Source organism: Perognathus longimembris, chromosome 4, assembly GCF_023159225.1.
Source record: "Perognathus longimembris pacificus isolate PPM17 chromosome 4, ASM2315922v1, whole genome shotgun sequence".
In the NCBI taxonomy this organism is placed as follows: Eukaryota; Metazoa; Chordata; class Mammalia; order Rodentia; family Heteromyidae; genus Perognathus; species Perognathus longimembris.
The window spans coordinates 44,199,883-44,223,825 of NC_063164.1; the positions used below are offsets into that span (position 1 = coordinate 44,199,883).

Genomic DNA, 23,943 nt, shown 5'->3' on the forward strand with positions numbered 1-23,943 from the left:
TTTTAATGAAAAGAACAACCTAGAATACTCAGTTAAATTTCAACTTCAGATAAGGAATATGTAATATGCTTGTAATATTTAGATAGTTCCGTTATTGTAAGACCCAGACACACTATCATTCATGGAATCTGAGGAAGTAAACAAACTTTGAAATCATCTGGTGAGAGGCTCCCATGTAAAATAAGTGAAGGAATGTACACGTAAGCAAAGCCTATGCCTTTAAATCTAATACCAGAACAGAATCTTATAATAATCTTCTCTACACTAGTGCTCAACTCTACTTCTTTCCTTCTCTGTGCCAGCTACAGGAGTATTCTATCCCTAAGTACACTCATATTTAAATCAGTGGTTCTTTATTTCAGCTGTTGGTTTTAGTCTTGGTTTTAGCTGGGTTTTATACATAATCTTAGCCTCAGGCTCTCCTAAAGTAGTTACAGACCTCTAGCTGCAGTTTACCCAGTAAGTACACGTTTTGGTAATGTTATTTGAAAAAAAAAATCAAAGGACCAGGACTGACATTTTATAAACCTTGTATTTCACAACTTAAATATATTCATAAAAATATTTCCTATTCACAAAAACACTTAATGCACAAACACCCAAACAATTAAAACTATAAAAGCAAGATCTGTTGAATGGAAAAGAGAAACACATACAATAACGTATCATAACAAATTCTTCTATAATTCTGATAATAGGAAGCTATAAACGAGGCTATCGCATTGTAAATAATCACAAAGTATATAACACTTAATGTAAATTGGTTAAATAAGCGACCAAAATAAAGAACAGGTGAGTACTATAGCGAAATGACATACACACAAACACACATAGCTACAGTGGCTTCATTCACTTGGTGGATAGATAACCAATTTCACAACTGAACCTCTTCTTATAGTCTATATGCTTTCGGTAGAGCTAACACTGTTATAGAGCTGACTCCATCTTGATTAGGGAACATGGTAGGAAGTGGGGGAGGGGGGAATAGAGCTAACTCCATCTTGATTATTAGGTCAACCTGACCCCAAAATTCTACTTCCGTAAATGGCTTAACTTGTTTGTTGCTTTCTCTACCCCTTGCGTCAACCTCCTACATCTGTGCCATGCTTGCTTTGTTGCGTGCTCTACCCCCTGCGTCAACCCCCTACATCTGTGCTACGATTTCACTTTGATAAACCCGAGCTCGAGGACTGGTGGGGGGGCGTAGTTTCAGCTCCAGAGTCTGTGTCATGTCCCCAGCTGGGCAGTTTGCTTTTTACTTCCCCAAATAAACCCATCTTTTTGCTTGAGATTATCTCTAAGTGGTGGACTCATAGGTGGACCTGCAACCTCTCCTCCTCCCCGCACCCTGTACACCACCCCTATGTTAAGGACAGTGCAATTAAGCATGAACCACACATACAAAAGGTTCTATTCTCACAACCCTCACACCACTGTGAATAGATCAGTGATGAACTTCATGTCAGTTTAATGAAATCAGAACTTCCAAGGAAAAACCTGAGGCCAAGACTAATACTACTTTCACACCATATCTCATTCATGATACAGCTGGCAGGTGCTAAACAAAGAGAAAAGTCTGTCTAAAAATAGTTAACTAAAACAAAGGACACCTAGCAGATGAGAAGACAATATTGATTCACATGCATAAGGCCAAATCCCCTACACTTTTCAGTTATGTGAAGTAGTTCTGTTTAAGTAGTTTAAGTTCTGTTTGCCTGAAATATGGTATGCTACTATATGCAAACAGTCTTGTTATATTTTTAAAGCAATTCAAAACAGTTTTTTGTAAGACATAGTCTGCCCTTAAGATTTAATATAAGAACACTAGCCTTCAAAACTACCTGTGGCAAAAGGCCAAGCAGCAACAAAGGCCTTAGTTATCACTTACAGTACTATATCCTTTCTTCATAATAGAAGACTATAATCACCTTACTATAGATCTTGTTTCATTGCATCCTAGTATGTCTTTACATTAGCCTCATAACTTCCCAAGGCTTTACTCTTCACATTTCTTTATAAGAAAACTTGAAAATCAGATAATACATGTGAATTACTAGAACGTAGAAAACTCAATAAGTAATACAATCATAACCACCTTAAAATGACTCCATTTAACTGTAATTCAATGAGACTCGTCAAAATTCATCATATAAGAAAAATTTAAGCTGGGTGCCGGTGGAGGCAGAAATCTGAGGATTGAGGTTCGAAGCCAGCCCCAGCAAAACAGTCTGTGAGACTCTCATTTCTAATAAACTACTCAGAAGAAGTCGGAAGTAGAGCTGTGGCTCAAAAGGCAGAGCACTACCTTAAGCAAAAGCTCAGTTCCCGAGTTCAAGACCCGGGAGAGAGAGATACAGAGAGAGAGAGACAGAAAGAAAGAGAAAAAAAAATTTAATGGTAATAAAAATGTGAAAGAAGCAAAGTCTTGAAAAGGACAATCTGGTTTAATTATGTATATAATGTATACAAACAAATTTTGTTTTAAGAACTTTAAAAGAGTACCACTAGTGTTCAAAGATAGTAAACTGATTTATGCTATTGGAGTAATGGATAAAACCACAATCCCCAAAACTAACCATGTCTTATTTATTATTTATGTCAGATGAGTCCAATTATAATTAGATTACACGCTAAGGCAGTAACATCTCTCCTGCAAATAAGTTTTTAGAAAGACACAAATAATGTGATTTAAAATTATTTACAATGTACTTCTAGAAGTGTTCATAGAGAGAATACAACATCTACTCATTACCAGTTGTCTGAAACAAGAATACCATTAATGGTTAGATTATAATAAAGCAGCTACAAATACATTATTAGCTCATATTTATTTAAAATGTATTACATAAAAATTGAATTCATAAAAGTGGCATTTACCTTAGAATACCAATAAAAGTATTTAAATACAATATAAGCTACTTACTATTAATTTCCAATCTAGAAATCCTACTTAAGCCAAATATACTTCCTGTCACAAAAATGATGCTTAAGATATATTTTCCAGTCCCAAAAGAAGAGAACATTTTCAAAACAAACTAAACGTATATACATACAACAAAAGACAACAAAGAACAAAGACTCATGGACAAAGAGATACATGTTTCAAAACAAAATCCTGTGGAAGAAGCCTCCATTTCTGTGTTGGGTACTGAGCTTTCTTTTGAACATTTCACATCTAATTACCTCTAGTCAAGGGTCATTAATTTTCCTTTTACAAATCAGGGAGCCATCCAGTTCTTCAACTCTATGCCCAATAAAGAGGTACAAAGGAACAAAAGACAAATCATGATAGGTGGAAAAACACGGCAAAAATGCAAAAAAAGTGGCTACTAGCTAGCTACCTGTGACTATTTTAAGCCCTCAAATAGGTTAAGTGTAAATTATACACAAGACATCATAGATACTATACAAAGTGCTGTAAAAAAAATGCTTACTAAATTTTATTATTATTCTGAAATGAATAATTCTGGATATTTGATTTAAAATGCAGAAATTAATTTCAGGAGAGGGGAAGCAGTACTGTGGTTTGAACTAAGGGTTTTATACTTTCTAAGCAGGCACTCTTGTTTAGCCACATTTCCAATCTTGTTTTTTGTTTTTGTAGGTTTTGAAATAGAGTCTCTATGTTGGCTCAATCTATCTGTTAAGACTTTCTGTCCAAGCCAGGATAACAGGCTCTGTGTTTTTATTCATAAGGTATTTTCCAAACTTTTCTGCCTCCCAAGTAGCTAGTATAATAGGCCTTAACCAAAAAGCACCCAGCTTACTTCTTTTTAATGTGGCTACTAGAAAAATGAAAATTACATACTGTAAAGCATTCTTATAAAAAGTTTTGCAAATGGACAGTTTTAACATTCTGTATTTCTCTAAGAGTGCCTAACAACAGTAAAGAATACAAAACAAACAATAAATCTTGATTATACTTGAAAATAAATCAGAAGTTGGTTATAAGAATTTTTTTAGTGCTTTTATCATTTAAATGCATATGTTTTCATTAAAATAAAAATCCATTCCAGGACCATCTTAAATCATTAGAACTTCATTTGCCAGCAAATGATAGCTAGGGCTAAAATGTCACATGTGTTTCTAGCTAATGACAACCCAGCTTTTATGACACTGTATTGTCTGACACTTATGATATTCAAAAGCCTCTGAATGCAGGGCTGCCGCTAGAAAAGTAACAGATTCTTATTAAATTCCCATCACTAAATCACAGAGAGGCAGAAAAACATTTTTAAAGTTACCAAATATTTAGTAGTGGATATAGCACTAGTTCTGTGCTTTTTCAAAAAGTTAAAGACACTATCATAGAACAATCATTCTAGTCTTAGAAAAATACCCCAAAGAAGAAAAGCAGGTATTCAAACATTTGCTCAGGATTATTCAAAATAACAAGGCATGAATAGCTAAAAGGTGAAACTAACACAAACGATCAGACTGATGAACAGATATATCAAGTGCTTTTGGTACTGTGGTATTTGTTGGGTTGATAAACAATTTCTCTCTTTTAGCATATTGCTGAGTTTTGTGCAAGTACTAGGGATTAGAATTCTTGGCAACCTTGTTACAAACTTACTTTGGGGAGATAAATTATTCAATAGATGAATTCTACTTGCTCTTAGAACTTTAATACTCTTCCTCATCAGTAAAATTAGACAGTTGTCATTTACTAGTACTGGCATGATACTTAGGAATATAAATATTTTCTCAAAATTAGTTTAACATAATACTCCATCTTTTCATAAGCTCTACGATAGACGGTAATAAGAATATTAACTATGAAATTTAAAACATTTGTAGATCTACAGAAAAAAAGTTTTAAAGCACTCATTGAAAAGAGTTGTTTCAGAAATAATCTATTTCATGTTTTCAAATGTACTTCTCTCTTCTCTACCAATTCTAAAAGGATTCTTGTAAAAGATCGTTTACTTGTTTTGGACACATAATAAAACCATATAGTAAAGATATGCATGTATAACTCTAGTTCTTTGGATTCATTTCTCTAATACTACATTTACTAAGTTCTAACTTTTCAGTTCATCAGACTAAAATTTCATGTTATCATTAACTGGTCAAAAATAGGTGAAAACACATATAATTTTGATATTCTAGGAAGCATAAAGCTCGGCCCCTCCCCTCTATGTTGTGCCCACTGTTTTACTATGGCGAACAGATTTCTTTCTGCATTATGACACAGGAAGATTTTACGGGGTGCTTAGGTTAAGAAATAGCCAGCCATTAAAATCAAGTAAGAAACATGATCTGAACTGTTCTTTTCATTGAAAATAAAGTTTTTATTATTCTCTGTTCTTTCCTCATTGTCTTTTTGTAAAAAGTTTTTATTATCAAACTGATGTACAGAGAGGGTACAGTGTCATATGTTAGGCATTGGATACATTTCTTGTACTGTTTGTTACCTCCTCCCTCATTCCCCCTCCCCCTCCCCCTTTCCATTTCCCCACCATGAGTTGTTCAGTTCATTTACACCAAACAGTTTTGCAAGTATTGCTTTTGTAGTTGTTTATCTTTTTTTACCCTGTGTCTCTCGATTTTGTTATTCCCTTTCAATATACTAGTTCTAATACCAGTATACATGGTTTCCAATATACTCAGATAAGATACAGAGATAGTGTAGGTACAACCACAGGAAGGTGATAAAAGAAGATCATCAATAATAGAAGCTACAGTTATACATAGCACGTTGAAAGTAGTTACAACAGTGATATAACAATTGTTTCCATAACATGGAGTTCATTTCACTTAGCATCATCTTATGTGTTCATAAGGGTATAGTTATTGGGCTCTTGTGATCCTCTGATGTGACTTGCCTAAACCTGTGCTAATTATTCCCTGTGAGGGAGACCATAGAGTCCATGTTTCTTTGGGTCTGGCTCACTTCACTTAGTATAATTTTTTCCAAGTCCTTCCATTTCCTTACGAATGGGGCAATGTCATTCTTTCTAACAGAGGCATAAAATTCCATTGTGTATATGTACCACATTTTACTGATCCATTCATCTGGGTTGGTTCCAGATTCTAACCATGACAAATTGCGCTGCGATGAACGTTGTTGTGCTTGTGGCTTTACTGTGATTTTGTTTGTGTTCTTTTGGATAGATACCCAAAAGTGGGGCTGCTGGGTCATAGGGGAGCTCTATGTTTAGCCTGCCGAGTAATCTCCACACAGCTTGCCAGAGTGGTTGAACCAGTTTACATTCCCACCAACAATGAAGTAGGGTTCCCTTTTGGCCACATCCCCTCCAACAATTGTTATTGTTCGTTTTCTTGATATAGGACATTCTTACTGGAGCGAGATGGAATCTCAATGTTGATTTGATTCCTGTCTTTATTTCAACTAAGACTGCAAACTTCAGAGAATTATTTTTTAAAGCATGATCAGAGGGTCACTTGTACCTAAATCTTTAGAAATTATTCTAAAATGCACATTTTTAGGGAAGAGCTAAATCATAATCTCATCCTACTAAAGCATAATTTCTGCTTGGGGGTAGGTAATTGTTTACTACAACAGTCTTGATTCAACAAGCCCAACTAGAATACTACTCATTGATAGCATCAGGGTAACAGGATTCTGCAATTTATCATACACATTGGATATTTACACCAAAAAAAACAGATATATACTAAAGTTTATGGCCAAAACAAAGTTGCTTGGTACTAGTTTCAGCTAAGTTTTAAATTATTGGTACAAATTTAAAACATGAAAAGCTGAAAATATAGAGAAATGTAAGATATGCACCTATTCCTAGTATATAATACTGTGAAGTGGATATGTCTGCTCAAGACTCAGGTTTATTTAACCTTTATTTAAAAGTTGCTACCTGATGGGCTACTGGGAAAAGATTGCAGCCTAGGGGCTCTGATCTAATTATTGATGGATTCATAATAGATGGTGGATTGGAAAATAGTGCAAACAACAAAGTTGGGCCTAAAAGGAAGGACAGGCCAATAGGGACATGCTCTGCAATGATATCCCTTGTCCCTGGATTTTCCTGTTGTTCTACTTCCTAACTGTCATAAAGTGAGTAACTGCCCACCACAATGATGTTCTTTCTGATATTTCTTCTCACTTCAGGCCCAAAGCAATGCAATCAGCCAACCATGGACTGAAACTTAAGATGCTGTGAGCTAAAATAAATCTTTCCTTCTTTAAGCTGTTTTCTCATGCATGTTTTCATAGCAATAAAAAAAATAAATAAACACAGGCCTGGTCTGGGTGGAAAAAAGGGGAGCATGACAAGAAGCAGCAAATACCAGAGAATTAAGTCTCTCATCAGATGTATGTAAAGGAAAAGCTTCACAACAAAATACAGGACTGAAAGAGTCCTTACATTATCACTACAGTTTGGGGAATATAAACTATTTTAGATAATACAAGAAGATAAGCAAAGATGTAAAACCCAAGTTATTCCCAGAAGGTAGACACTTCTGTTAGAGCACTGATTTGGAAGAGAAGGGACAAATGCAGAAAAATTTAATGAATAACTACTGAGATCATAGGAAATTACATACTCAAAGGCAGCTGTAATACATCATGATGTAAATGCTGACAGATGAGAAGAGATAAATAAAAGATACAATGATGAAAAGTGTATTATGCATTTTGGCAATATTAAATACTAAAAAGCAATGAGGAAAAAGAACTTCAGAATTATCAGAAAAGCTAAAACTAAAATTGCTTAAGTGGACACATAAATTAAAAGTGATATGAATGAAATATTAACATCTATGCTTACTAACAATTTTCCTAAAATAAATGAAAATGAAAAAGCATGATTATAGAGACCTAGCTATATTCACATATGCATGCATATACACCATTAAAGATTAATATTATGCGTATTAATATATTTATATACACTTATACACATGTACATGCACATGCCAATAAACTAAAGATTAACAGAAGCTGCAACAGTGGATAGTAAGAGGAAACTATAACACAATTTAATAGATTTTTCAAAAGATCTCAGAGTAAGAAAAAGATTAATAATGGAGAGAGACTAGAAGAAGAAAACACAACAGAGATAATAGATAAACATCCTATTAGAAACACAGGTTTCCTGTTCACTATTTAAATGCTGGAATGAAAAAGGTATATTTTGCACAATAGACAATTACATGGTAAACAAAAAGAGATGTTTGCTCCTGATAGATTTTGCATTAATAAATCTATTACAAAGTATTATACATAAATCAAAATGTCACACAAAATTAGTTTACTTGAGCATTATGGCTTTCTATCACTACAATGTAGAATCTAGATCAGTAATTTATACTTAGAAATACCCACTCCTATGGGGGGTTTAATTCAAAACTTAAAAAGATCCTACTTCCAATGAAGATATTATAGAATCCCAATGTTATGACTTAATTGGACACCAGTAGCTCATGCTTGTAATCCTAGTTAGCCAGAAGACTAAAATATGAATAACTGTTGTTCAAACTAAGCTTAGGCAAACAAATCCAGAAGACTCATATTTCCATTTAACCAACAAAAGCCAGAATTAGAGGTAGCTCAAGTAGTACAGTGGTAGCAGAATGTGAGGCTCTGACTTCAAGCCCTGGTTCTAGGTTTTATATGGATAGTAATGCTAATATAATGAAGTATTGAAATGAAGATATATTCTCCTTTGAAATTTACAACATCATAGAAGCATCCTTAGATGTATCCTAATAGAAAAGCATACTATCTATGAAGCGGTCCTGTCAAAAAAATAAATAAAAAAGAAGCCAGGTGCCAGTGGCTCACTCTTATAGTACAATTCTAGCTACTTAGGAGGTGGAACAAGGCCAGCCTGGACAGAGAAGTTCTGAGGCCCCTTTCTCAATCCATAACTGGCTACAGTGATGTGTGTGTGTGTCATCTGAAGCTACACAGGACACTGAGATATGGAGAATCTTGGTTCCAAAGCAAAGAAGTCTCCAAGACTCATCTTCACGAAGGGAAACGGGATGTCACTTTGTGCATCTGTGTTATCAGCAAGTATAGGAAGCCTAAAAGGCATGTGACACTCAGGTGCATGATCTGATGAAAGCAAGCAGCGGGTTTGGCTCAGTGTATTATGCTAGACTAGCAATCCCAAGGCCCTAAATTCAAATCCCCAGTACCATTAAAAAAGAAAAAAAAGAGGGAAAAAGAAAATTTACCATGAATTTGATTAAGCCTGTTGATCTAACTCTCAAATTTACAAGAAATACTGCGGGCAGAGATACTAAACTACATCATAGGAATCCAATAAGCAAAAAATAGACTCTAGGAAACTTAGCCTGGTTTCTTCAATAAATACATGCAATAATAGAAAAAAAAATTGAGAGGCTTACAATTTATAAGAGATGAGAGCTACATCAATCAACACAATGAACCTACTTTACTTGGATCCTGCCTCAAATAAACGACTGGAGGCAGGAGAAGGGGTGGGGGGGCTCTCAAAATGTTAAATGACAGATTTCACCTCACTGTGGTACCAAGTGAATTTAGTGTAAGTATGTGTGATATTATACACACACATAATATCACAAACGCAGGAAGTAACACAATACTGTTAGGAACTAGTGTAAGCAAGAATAAAATGGTGGGCTGGGGAGATAGCCTAGTGGCAAGAGTGCCTGCCTCGGATACACGAGGCCCTAGGTTCGATTCCCCAGCACCACATATACGGAAAAACGGCCAGAAGCGGCGCTGTGGCTCAAGTGGCGGAGTGCTAGCCTTGAGCGGGAAGAAGCCAGGGACAGTGCTCAGGCCCTGAGTCCAAGGCCCCGGACTGGCCAAAAAAAAAAAGAATAAAATGGTAATGCTGGTGCCTTATGATGCCCTACATATTGTTGTCACTACTGCTTAAACTGAGAAGAGTACAGAAAACAATAGGAAGCCATAAAAACATGTAGCCATAAGCTTGTGAAATCCATTCTCTTGGGAACTCTAAATAAATGGATTCTTGACTTACTAACATTTAATGTGAAAAAATGATGCATTTTAAGGGACTTGTAAAATTTTAAATGACAAAACTGCAAATAACAACCTTCAGAAAGGAAATTAATGTTGTGTATAAAAAAATGAGACATGGATATAAAGGATTATCATGATAATTTATAAGCAAAGAAATAAAAAGTAACAAAATTCATGTTTCCCTAGGCCTTTCACTTACACCAAAAGATGTGAAGCTATACTCCTCAAAGCAATTTCTTTATTTTTCCCCAGGAAGCTAGAAGTTAAATGACAAACTATATTTGCTCTGGGACACAGTAGTCAAGAATTTTTGAAATGACATAATTGGACACAATCCTCCCAAAACAGGCTAGCTAAATTTCAGCTGATAAGCACTGTAATATCATAATTCCTATCAAGTTTTGTTTGGTGCAAATAACCATAAAATTGAAACAATTATTATGGGATTCCATGGGCTCCAGAGTGCAATTCTTGCTACATATAAGGCTAAAATCTAAAGGATCAAAATTTGAGGCCAGCATAGGCAGAAAAGTTCAGTAGACTCCATTCTCCAAAATAACTAGTAAAAAACAAGACTGAAGGCCTGGTTCCAATGCTAGAAAGCCAGTCTAATTAGCCACACTACTAAATATCATAGGTTCCATAAATGAGCATTAGTATATGCTACTTACCTATGCACCCTCAATAAAGCCACTGAAATGTAAACATAGACAAAAATCTCAAAGATGTAGAATGCAACTTTACTGCTGCATTTAGACTAGATGCAAGGCACATATTTTAGTCATAAAACTCATTAGTTAATTATTAATCTAAAACAAATTCTATAAACCTGGCAGATTGCTCTAAGAACACCAGATCTATTTTGCTAAGACCAAGATAGCTCCTTTACAATGAAGCTTATTATAAAAATACAAATCCCCATAAGAGAATCTAGCAATCACTGCTTCATAAAATCAAGTTTATTTTTAAAAGCTTTAAGAAAACCCTTAGGGCTGGGAATATGGCCTAATGGCAAGATTGCTTGCCTCATATACATGAAGCCCTGGGTTCGATTCCTTAGCACCACACATATATAGGAAAGGTCAGAAACAGTGCTGTGCTCAAGTGGTAGAGTGCCAGCCTTGATCAAAGAGGCTAAGGACAGTGCTCAGGCCCTGAGTCCAAGCCCCAGGACTAGCACAAAAAAAAAAAAAAAAAAAAAAAAAACACAAGAAAGAAAACCCTTAAACTATGTAAAGAAAAAAAAACTGAGATCACATATACATATAATTGTATTGAAAGAAAAGCATGTGCATGCTGCTGAGATATGAACTTCAAAACTCCATTTAAGATCCTATGTGATTAGAAGCGTCCCCCCATAAAAGAAAGTTCTTATCTGCAAATAGGATTTTTTCAACTTCAAAACAATTCATAAATATGGGCTGCCCTATAGCAACTTAAAAAAATGTAGATTTTCCTATAAAATGCAAATCATTTGAAATACAAGTTATGAACAATATAGCTACTCATAAAGAACTACAAGGCATCAAGCAAACTTTTCTATTGTGAATGTAACCAATCCCTCTGTCCTTATAACAAAAGAGAAGCACAAGAACTTGAGGAATGCTGCCTAGAAAAAGAAAAAAGCTTCTAAATAACAAAAAGCAAAGGAAAGGGAAAGGGGATGGAAAGGAGGAAAGGAGGGGAGGGGAGAGAGGAGGGAGAGGGAGAGAGGGAGGGAGGAAGGGAGAGAGAGAGGGACAAAGGGAGAGAGGGAGGAAAGAAGGGAGGGAGGGAAAAGGAAAGAGAAGAAAAGAAAAAAAGAAAGAAAAGAACTCTCTTCTCTTCCCAACTCACCACAAACTATTACTGGACAGATTCTAAAATCCTACAGGAACAATACTGTGGAGCTCTCCAGAGATAAGCAAACTAATGGAACATAGTAAACATATACCCAAAGACCTATAATTAACTCAAATGCTTTTACCAGGTTTTCAACAGTTTTTCAAACAAAAATTATTCCTTTCACATCTAAAGTAAAACCTGTCACATATATACACTACCGATAGTTTGGCAAGTTTAAATCTCAAAAATCTAAACAAAAATAAATTTACTTTATAGGACTGTTCTGAAAATTAATCAAAACACTGTATTGCCAGGCTACTGCATTTGGAACCTAGTATAAGTGCTAGGCTGGTACACAATTTTTTTTCTTTACTATTGAAAAGAGTATATTACTTGTGGCAGAGAATTTGTTTTCTCATTCAACATACCCATATACTCCCTCTCCTTCATTTTACAGTCACTTTGTAGTTTGTCAAGGCTATTTGACTAATTCATGCCTTATTTCCTGACCAAAGCACTTAAAAGCACATGACCCTTCAACTCTGACTGGATATTAGCTTGAAATATCTGAGCTACAAAATAGAAAGTAGCAGCATGGAGCTCAGTTATGACGTGAACAGCTACTCAAGAGTCCCTATACTCACAATGGATGTCTGTCGTATGAAGAAAAAAATAAATAAACCTTTAAGCCATTAATTATTTGAGCCATTAGTTCTTCTAGGCAGAAAATCTTTATATAGTTTAGCAAAATTTCATGTCTATTTTTAAGGCCAGTTTGGGCTTCCATAAGGAGACTTTGTTCAGAACAAGAGAAATGTCTCCTTTTATAGCTTAATTGTCCTTAAATGCTACAAAGGCAAAATACATAGAAATGATACATCTTGTATCAAAGTATTAAAGGTTCTTTATAATTTGTGCATCTAGAATAAGAGGGTTAAGAAACAACATTTCAGAGGCAGAACTGAAAAGTAATCCAATCCACACACCTTGAAAATAAGCTGACATTATAGTTTCACCTAAGAGGTAAGAACTCTAAAACCAACAATTTAACTTTTTTCTAGCTAAGCATACTAGTAATAAAACAAACAAACAAAAATGTAATGATCCAAAAATAACAAATGACAAACTGAAATCAGTAATTAGGAAACAGATGAAAAGGAAAGCAGAGCCTGACTATAAATGCCTTTTTACCATGAATAGCAGGTTGCCATATCACTCCAAGAGGAGAAATAGTAGAGTCAGGATTGTTTATCCACAGTGTAAGAATCCCAAAAGCTCAAAGAATCAAGGTTATTTTTTATTAAGATCAGCAAAAAATACCTAATGTGGTGTTAGCAATACCCGAACTGTGACCTGAAACTATCTGTACTGTCTCATTTAGGATGTATACTCAGTAGTAAGGCTTGAACGCAGGGGCTCAAGCTGGCTATGCAAAAGCACTTCCACTTAAGACATGTGCCTCAGTATTTTTAAAAGTAGGGTGCTTTCAAGTAGGGTGCTTAGGGCCTTTGCCAGGGGCCAACCTCAAAGTGAGGGTCCCAAGCACATACTACCAGACTCAGATTAACTGAGATTTGGTCTCACTAATTTTTTGCCCCAGACTGGCCTTTAACTTTGATCTTGCCTAGTGAGTAGCTGGGGTTACAGCTATGAGCTACCAAAACCAGCTATAAATTCTTGATTTAGAAATAAGATTTGGAGCAACAGATACTACATAAAATACAATAATCACAATGTATATAACGCCTTTCTAAAATCTGAAAATTTCTCCATTTTGAAACACATCTGTCCTCAAAAGTTTGAAATAAAGGACTGTAGAATTGTGGGAAAAGAAAGAAGTAATCTCTGTATTTTCTTTTTTTGTTCTGTTTGAAGGATGAATCTAGGGCCTCTCTACTATTTGAACTATGCCTCAATCTCTTTAGTTTTGATTTTGCTTTTGAGATGGGATCTACTAGCCACCTTTGCGTGGATTGATCTCACTCAGAATCTTCTGCCCTCAAATTCCAAGTAGCTGGTTTTATATGCTTGAATACAATACCACACCTGACTTTATAATGGGAATAAAAACAAAATGAAGAGCCCGGCTTTTTAATCACTGTGTAATTCAATGATGTATACATTTGATGTTATTTCAGTATTCACAGAACACTATAGATACAATCAACCTAAATAGAGCACATGCTAGAGGTATTACCAATAGAAGATGTGAAGGAAATAAAAATACCAAACTAAGCATTTCTGCCTCAAATAATCGTATATAGCAGGTACTCATGGTAAACTTTCTTGTGGTTTTACATAAAAATTAACACATACATCAGATAATTTAAAATACACATAAACTATAGCACCTGACTGGTGGGGGGACAGACATCAGTTCAGAGAAAGGTGTAAATTATTATTCATAAGGCATTACTAATAAAACAGGAAAGCAACCAAAGGAAACTATCCAAACTTTCAAGGGACAAAGTAAAGAAATAAATATCTATGGTAGTTTCTGACCCTCAGTGCTAGTAAATTCTTAGGTCAGACAATCTTTGTTATGGGAGGCTGACCTACATATTGTAAGGCATACAGAAGACTTTCTAACTTATATCCACCAAACGTAATTCCCTACTTCTCCCCCAGTTCTGAAAAGTGTCTGTAAGCATTGCGAATTGTCTGGAGGGGAAGGGGATCTCCCTACTTAAGAACTACTGATCCAGATGCAAAAGAAAGATTAAAAGTATAAAAACATTCCATTGTCTAAATTCTAATATCCAAACATAAATATCAAAAGATGGAAAAAGTCACTTTCTGGTTCTCTAGATCTGAAACTGTTGTTTAACTCTCATATTTGTAAGAAAAGAAAAGAAACAGAAGATAAAATTCTCATTTGTGTTATATATTTATTTTTAATTTCTTGTGATACAGGGAATAGAACCAAGGGCCTCACTCTTAATAGGTAAGCACTCTACCACTACCACTTGCTCTTTTGTCTTGTCTTCTTTTTGAAACATGGTCTGAGTAATTTTGCCCACACTGGCCTCAAACTGATGATCCTCCTGCCTCCGTTTGCAGAGTAGCTGGATGCACAGGCATAAAACATCATACCTGGCCATTTTTCTCTTCCCAATCTGATTGCCTTTGTACTCTAAGCAAAGCTTACTGATTTTCCTGTTGAAAACATAATTCATGTGCTATTACAACAGCACAATCAAGGAGAAAATAAGACACCAAATGGTTTGCTATAGTAAAGAACATAATTTTCAGTATGTAGCTCCAAGACAGCCATATAACATTTTTAAAAGCACATATTGTCACTCATTTTCTACTTTCATTAGCTACACTGAATATGACACATGCCTAATAAAAGTGTGAACATTTTGCTTTGAAGAGAATATTGTTTTAGACCAGTCACTTCTTTGGGAAATGTTTTGAGACATACAACAGTCTTGGGCTCTTCTGCTGCATATGAGGAAAACAATAGGATTAGTGTTATCAATCTTCTCTCATATGCATAATAGGATATATTAGATATTACAATTATGCAGAATAGATGGATATTTAATAAATTTGCTATAATGCAAAGTCATTGTTTTACTTGGAATTCCATAATACTTTGATAACAGGTAAGTTATATCCTGAGCTAAAATTTACAAATTGATATATCCTAATCTCAGTAAAATCATAAATTTTAATAATAGGTATTTAAAAGAGGAAAACAGCCATCATCTCTATCTAAAAATGTTATATTGCATTTACTGGAGAGTCATTGCATACCTTTTTAATAATAATCACTAATATCACATATAAGGTTTTTTATTTTGTTTTATTTTATTAGCCTTGAACTCATAATCTTCCTGCTTTTGCCTCTCAAGAGCTAAAATAACAGGAGTACACCACCAGCTAACCTTATGGGTATTTTAAGGGATTATTTGTGTCTGTTTTCTATGTCCAATATTTTCAGCTACTTTTCTTTTTTCATTTAAGTTCCAAGTAGCTAGTTTCGGTAAGATTAAAAACAAATTGCTTGATAAAAATTCACTAATTATGTGAAGAACTGATTTAGAAGTTACAGTCACTACCAACCAATTACTAACCAGAAAGGGGCAGTATGCTGCTAAACTGCCTCCCTTCCTTGTATCTTGCTATGGCTAATTTGCTAACAATTTATACAGTTAGAAAAATGTTATTTATATTGATTTCATCTTCACAACAATCATGTAGGGAAGTGGCTATCATTTTAATCCTTATTTAACAGCTAAGGAAAACTAAAGAACAAAAATATCCCCAAAATTATGTAGTGAAATGTCACTAAGTAACAGAACATGTATCTAAAATAGTCCTGCTCCAGCATCAGCAATTTCAAGTCTTAATATACAAGTAATATGACTGGGAGTCTTATAAAGTTCAGGTTATGGTTCAGTTCTCTCTCATCTGTGATTCAGGTCTAGCTCTTCTTCAGATCACATCATCAGTAGGAGCATAGCAAGGTCTAGTCTACCCTTGAAAATGGATACCTTCAGAAGGCAGAGTTCAATTTCAGTTAAGATTATGGGCTGTCAACTTCTTATTTGCAACTTATACTTCTTATTTTTTAAGGAGTAAGTTAACAAAATTTGCAAATACAAGATTTCAGGTTTTATTTGCCAATGTATTATTAATTCTACAGAGTTAAAATGGTAATGCCTCCCACATCCAAAAGCTATTTTTAAATATCTCTCGATATCCACCCATACCATAGATTCAATCAAAACACATTAAAGAGTACTTTAGGAATATACATGTGGTTTTTCATATATGCAGAAAATTTAGGTCAAGTTAGAAATCCATATCTTGTTAAATTTTTGTAATTTATGCACCAGTAAAAAAGACAAGGATATATTTGAGGAAACTGATGTTAACAAGGTATGTCTTAAAACACATTACTCAACAATTGTAGTCAATAACTTTGTCAGAGAAATGCCTACAACACACTTTCCTTCACTCATTGGCATACCAATTATTTATAACCTAACCCAAAATACACCATGGAAAGACTACAAATTCAAACCAGTAAAACATATACTTAGGAACTGTGGTACATGTCTGTAATTCTAACACTTGGGAGGCTAAGGCAGAAGGATTCCCAGTTCTAGCCTGAGCTACTAAGACTTCCCAATAAACACATACATACATATATAAATAAATGACTATGCTTAGGATGAATGACCTCTAATGGCTCTCCAATCCTTAAAACATGAAATAGGATTAAATAAATGAGCAGAATATCTTCATCAACTTTTTTTTACTATTAGGAAAAGAAATAATCCTATCAAAATATTTAAGGCCATATACTTAACAAATCCATCCTAAGATGACCCTAAGTTAGTGATGAGATAATTATATAGCTAAAGATTATTAATTAAAACAGAGGAAGATATTTGAGAGAAAATTTTCTACTCTGGTAATATTAGTCCTACTTAGTTTCCCTCCATTGCATTCAACATTTCCTTTATATATATACAGATATACTTTACACTTGTTCACTGAGAAAAAATGTGACATAGTATTTTAATGACAGCCTAAATAAGTTTAAACTATGTAATCACCATAAAACTAAGAATTTTTATTCAAGTACCTACAGATTAAAAGAACACAGACCACAATCTATCACAGATCTGGCACAAAGGCAAAAATACAAAGTATACCTGTCAAAATGATAAAATGCTTCCACTACACATTCAATATACCAAATTCCTCTTCAAGACAAGGACCAGACCTTCTACCCGAAAGAATGTGAAGATATGTGGAATTACTCAGAACTTCACACGTGAAGCATATTCCTTAAAAAAAAAAGCCTACACCCCTCCCCTGCAAATAATATGAAATTCTAATTCCCTACTAAGATTTATATTTTGTTTTTTATCACTTAGACAGCTACAAAGAAACTCCGTTACTAAAGAACTACAAACGTGAAAGGTGTCATTAGCAACAGCTGACAATCCTCCAAGGTGTGAGAAAGAAGAGATGACTGTTCCAAGTTATTGTGCAGAAGCCCACAGTTTCACAAGTTCACTATTCTAAAAATACTATTTCACAGACATAAATGTAACCTGGAATATGAAGTAAAAAATACGGGATGAGTGAAACTTTCTATCTCAAAGTAAGATTCTACTTCCTCTAAAATAATCCTTGGTGACTGTGGAAAAGCTCCTAAATTAAACATAGCAGATTTCTTCACAAACTGCACCACGAGACAACTGCTCAGAGGGATTCAACACATGCCTTGCTCTGTCAATTCAGCTACTTGTACCATTTGAGAAAATCAACAGAAACCTTTAAAAAATGTTTGATATCACACAATTTTAAAACATTTGAGTTTTGAACTGATATATCTTTACATGCTTCATAATGGAAAATAGAATACACCTTGCAAGGTAAGTGATTCTTCCAAAAAGCAAATTTAACTTGACCTCCTTAAATGACTACAGTTTTGACATATCATTTGGAAGACTAAATGAAAATATTGTGATTTACTTGTTCTCTAAAGCAGCACTCTTAAACAAAAAGAATGCAGCCACACATGACATGTAGTTTTAAGTTTTCTAGACACTAAACTAAAACTCAAAAAGGAAAAACAATTTTAATAACATTATAATTTTAATTCTTCAATATTACTATTTCAATATATAACCAAGATTCTTAACTTTCTATATTCTTTTTATTGTGTTAAATTTTCAAAATCCAATGTGTATTTCATATTTTCAGCCCATGTCACTTCAGACCAGCCACAACCGAAGTGGCCAACAGCCAGATGTGGCTGGACATTACTGAACAACACAGCTCCTAAGTTATACTTTGATCTGACATACCATGATCTGTTTATAGTTAGTTCACAATCATGTTTGCTGACCTGAATAGCTGTGACAACATAAGCAAAGCTGCTAATTCATAGTAACTCAGGATCAGATCACCTCATCTGAAGATCTGGTTACCACACATAATAAGTCATAAATAGATTATACTCTATTATGTCTTCAAGTGAACTTCAGAGATGAGTTTGATTAACACAAGTGAATACAATTTGTAGAAAAATGTGTGACATCAAAAAATATTCATATCAAACATAGCACTGCCTTTTAATTCTAGCAGCCACTCTCATTTACACATACCTATCTCTATGCAAATCATTTACAATATTGCTCTAAATTTGATGAACTTTGTAAGCTACATGGTCACTATGCAACATAAGCAGTGTTAAATACAAGATAAAATGAAAAAAATTGAGGAAAAAATTATCAACTAGACATTATAATGCATCTTATGCCAGTGCCAGCAAGCCATCTAAAATTACTGAGTTCCACTAAAATTCTCCCCTTACTACAATTTCAATCTATTTACTACTTACTAAGAATTTTTCCAACTAATTAGAATATTTGCCAAAAATGTAAACAATTTCAACAATTCACACTCTAGAAAACACCATTAGGTTAGCACGTAAAATTTGTCCTAAGGCAAGTTTCTGAATAAATCAAAGAGAAACAACTACACTGCATTTACATTTTGTAACATCATATTCAGCAATTTCTAAACTTGGAAGTTCAGTTTAAATTGTACACAAGTTACTGTAAAACTTAAAATTTTAGAAGTTACTGCAATACATTTGTGAATATACATATTCTATAGAAATACAAAGGAAAATCAGCACCATTTCATACTGTCATTAAGAAACACAAAATCATTATTTTCACAAGTCTACAATATAAAATTCAGAGTATTTCTTTCAGTTTTATTTAATTCACCTAAGCAGTTTTTGTTTAATGCACTTGCAAAGCTGTAAGAAAGCAAACATAGCTAGCTTTTCCTGCTGTGCACACATGCAGGCACAATCATTAATCTCTTAATATTTTTTTAACAATAAGAAATCAAAACAAAAGATTTATTTCTTTACCTGCAGTTAGGAGGAGGATCAAGGGTTATTTCGGCTAGCTCCTTCTGAATTCTGTTAGTGAAATGAGAACAGACAAAAAGGATCTGAGATAGTGTACAGAATAACCGGGGAATTACACTGCCCTCTACCACCAAGCAGTTAAATGCAAGGCTGGCTTTGCCTTCAGTAATGCTAACATGGCTGCTTCCTCTTTGTTCTCAGAGGCATAACCCAAATCCCTTAACAGAAACTTTACAGCTTTTTTCTCAGTTGCTACTGTAAAAAAGTAAGTCATTTACACCTGATTTGAGAAATAGTCCACTATCACTACTCAGTAAAGGATATAAAATATATTTTAAAACACTTTTTACCATAGAAATTCTCTTTTCAAGCTTATATGCAAATGAGACAAAAAGGGAGGAGGGAAAACACTACAATATTTGACAATGACTTCAAGACACTTTTACAGAGGTAAAAATTAACATGCTACTGTGGAACACATTAATGGTTTTGACAATATTTCATCTGTCAAAAGAAAGTTTGAAATTTACAAATATCTTTACCAATAAAAAAAACTTCCAGACTATTTGATACGCTTATTTAACTATGACAGTTTCTTTGCTCTTAGACACACCAAATTTAATAAATTTGAGGAGGAAGAGAATAAGATATATAGACTTGAGTCAAGGGGCATATGTTCTGGTTTTCTTCAAACTTACTATGCCAGACTTAAGACACATTTAATTCATTCATGCACAAAACTACAACAAATTAAGGACTTTACTTTGAATACTGCTGCTGCTCTCAATAAGAGATTTTTGTACTAATAACTGATTAAAAGGACAGAATAATGGCTAGAGTAAGAGTGTTTCTGAATCACTATACAATGAAACATATGGGCAGTTTCTATATTTTCCTTTCAATTGTCAGGAAAAATTACAAATGGTGTACAGTAGTTAACGCTATAGACACACTTTAAGTACAATCACTACTTCTATTAGACACTTCAACACTACCACTGAAAAGAGTCCCAGTGACATTTTTTTTTTTGTCAACACACAGAATAAGTCAACAGGAAACTAATGATCTTTCACTTATATCCAACAAAATGTTTCTCCTGCTGTTGAGTATTAATGTGTCAAGCATATCCACAAGTTTGGGAGAGAAGAGGGAGGCATTAAAGACAATGTACATTTTCTATCACCAAGTGACATCTAAAATTATTAATGGCTACTTTTCACTTTTATTTGCCCTAACACTGAGGCAGGTTAGTCGTAAATTAACTACAGAAAGCTCTACCTGTGATGCAGGAGTAAAAGCCTTGTTTGTAAAAATGTATGCAAATTTAAAGCATGCTTTCAAACACTGCCAAGGCCTTGGCATTTACAAATTTTCTGGCAAATGTAGTCATTTCTGACCATTAAGTTTTATGTAGAGATATTACTGATCTCTAGAAGTGTCTATTTCACTGGAAAGTGTGACTTACAAAAAGAAACATCTCCAATGTACCCATCCAATTTGGGTTCACTAAAACTTCCTTGTCAATTCTTCATCTGTCAGAATATTAGTTTAATCTCTTTCGGAGGACACTCTTCATCATGCTACCAAAGCACAGCATAAGTTTCTTAAAAGTATAGCTCTATGGAGGTCGCTATATGCCACCTAAAAAATGACAACTCACTCAAGTACACATAACCTTAATGGAGAAGTATTTCTGAACTATCGCTACTGATGTAAAATCAGGGAGAGCAACGAATGGCTTGGAAGACAACCTAGCAACGTGCTTAACCCTCATTTTAAACATTACCTTTTAGCACTAGTGGATAACTTAGCAGTGGTTTTGCTAGAGAGTTTGGTGTTTTTCTTCTGCTGGGTGGCAGAAGGTTTTCTTTCTTCCTGTTCTTCAGGCTCTGGAGCGGCTGGGTCTCGCTGGTCCGCATCTGAACTGCCACTGCTGGTACTAGGGCTCTCATCATCAGACCTTTGCCTATCACTGGACATTTTGGTGAAGTGATCCTCACTTGAAAAACTTCTAAAGCCAAAGGGGGAGGGGAGGTGTTAAATCTAAGAGGTAAACCAACAGTGTTTTCCCCCCTTAATATTTACCTACAACCCTATTTAAAAGGCTTCAGAAATGTTCACACTTATCTCGTGGGTAGGACAAGGTTACAGGGGAGGTGATAGGTCTTCCCAACGTTTCCAGCGTGCTGGGATTCACCCAACGCGAGTTAGAAAACCCACTCACATTTTTTTCCAACCCTCCCCCCCCCCGACAATCTATCAATTGTCTACTTTCTCAGAAGGCATGAAACAGATTTGCCAGGGAACTTAAGGCAGCGAGCATTAATAACATATGACAAACTGTAAATAACAGATCTCGCTGAAAAAAAAAATGTTAAAAAGAAAAGTCACCAATAACGTCTAAATATTTACAGACTGACATTGGTCAGAGCTACCGAATTCCCCTTCCGAGGGGAAACATACCCTGTTAGTCGCCCATATGCTTATTTAAGGTGGCGATTCCTGCTCCAGGAACGTTAAAGCCTTGAAACACGCCACTTGGAATTGAAAAAAAAAAAAATCAACTCACTAGCCGCCCTCGGCCGTCTTCCACGGCCAGCGGCGAAGATTCCCCAGCCCAGACCGAGCTGCCACCCCCGGGAAACGGCGAGGGCTCCGAACTGCACCTTCTGCACACCTCCCCGTGCCACCCAGCCTCCCCGCTCAAATTCTACATCACGGACCGACATTTTGTCCAAAATAACGAAAAGGAGAAGGTGGAGGGGGAGAAGGAAAATAATTTAAAAAAAAAAAAAAAGCTCCAGGGAAAACAAACAAAAGCCCCAAGAAGTGCAACAAATTTCCGCGGCCGGCGAGGCGAGCGGCGGCCGGCAGCGGTGGCGGCGGCCACGCAGCTCCGCGGCCCTTTGTGGGGAGGGCCGCGCGGGGGCCGCGGGCAGCGCTCGCCGCGCCAGGCGTCGGGGGATGCGAGAGCCGGCTGGCCGGCCCCGGCTCCGTGGCTCGCGGCTCCCGGCTCGCCGACCCCGGCGGCCGCCGCCGGGCGCCCGGCGCGAACAAAGCTGCGGCCCCCGCCCCCTCCCCCGCCGCCGCCGCCCCGCCACCCCCCCCCCCACGCGGCCCCCGGCCCCGCCGCCTTACCTCGGCCGCCCGCCCGGCCCGCTCGCGCGCCGCTACGCTGTGGGGGAGGGAGAGCGAAAAAAACCCTTCCTCAAGGAAATGGAGGCAGCCGGGGGGGAAGGGGGGGAGGGAAAAAAAAGAAGCCGAGGAGGCTCCGGCCGGGGAGCGTGGAACATTGAGAGTCGGAGGGGGCTGTGCAGTGCCCGGCTCCGGCCGGAGGGTGGCGCCGCCCCGCGCCTCCGGAAAGCAGGGGGTGGGAGCTCGGCTGGGGCGAGGGCGCGAGCTCCCGGCGAGGCGGAGGGACGCGGGAGACCCCCGCGCGCTGTGGCCTCCCGCCGCCGCCGTCGCCACCGCCGCCGCCGCGACCGCCGCCGCCCGGCTCGGCTCCTCCCGGCCGCGCAGTCAGCAAGTTCCGAGCGGGGGAGGGGCGGGCGCGGCGGCGGTGCGCGTGCTCGCGGCTTGCTTGGCGGAGGGGGCGCGCGCGCCACCGGCGCCCCACGGGAGCGCGCTGCTCCTGCGCGCGACCGCGCTCGCGCGCTCTCTCGTTCTCTCTCTCGCTCTCTGCTACTCTCGCTCTCTTTTTCTCTCTCAGAGCCTCCTTTCACCCGGCGGGAGGGGAAGGGGGGGGGGAGCGCACGCGTCTGCCCGCGCGCGGCCCGGACAAAGAGCGCCACGGGGACCTGGAGGGCTGGCCCCTGCGCCCTGGGCCACCGGAGCCTGTGCAGGAGAGGGCGGGGGAGGGGGGCGCGAGCGCCGTCCCGCGGGGCCTCTGGGTGGCTTCCGGCCTGGGCCCGCCTCCGGGGATGAGGCTGCCCATTGGACTACCCGGCCTGCTCCCCGTCAGGGGGCCACGTGCATCCTGCTCCCCCCCTCCCCATACCTGTGCTGGGGTGGCCTGCTGCCCGGGGCTTTGGGACGAGGCCCCGCACCCTGGCAGAGAAGAGCTGCCTGGGGCCCTGCGTGGGAGCTCGGCGAAGGGGCCAGATGGGCCCTGGGGCCTTGGGGAGGTAAACGAGACTGGGGAACCCACCTCTGCTGAGCTTTGCCTCACAGTCTACAACTGTCACATTCAAGGAAGAGTGCCCTGTGGATGCTTTGAAAACTTAAAAAAAAAATTTTT

General features: G+C 37.3%; 1 protein-coding gene across 2 annotated transcripts in view; it reads right to left on the bottom strand.

Annotated features, from left to right (window-relative positions):
• Nucleotides 1–23,150, bottom strand: part of Ube2e3 (ubiquitin conjugating enzyme E2 E3) — a 57,290-nt gene extending 34,140 nt beyond the window's left edge. Inside the window, exons 1-3 of one of the 2 annotated variants that reach the window (XM_048345146.1) lie at nucleotides 22,845–23,150; nucleotides 21,493–21,717; nucleotides 19,707–19,757 (exon numbers count right to left, since the gene is read on the bottom strand). In XM_048345146.1, the coding sequence (XP_048201103.1) occupies nucleotides 19,707–19,757; nucleotides 21,493–21,686 (245 nt within the window). In that variant the 5' untranslated portion in view covers nucleotides 21,687–21,717; nucleotides 22,845–23,150. Of the gene's footprint in view, nucleotides 1–19,706; nucleotides 19,758–21,492; nucleotides 21,718–22,169; nucleotides 22,457–22,844 lie in introns of those variants that run through there. The other variant, XM_048345148.1, reaches the window with a different exon arrangement.
• Nucleotides 23,151–23,943: the final 793 nt, after the last annotated feature.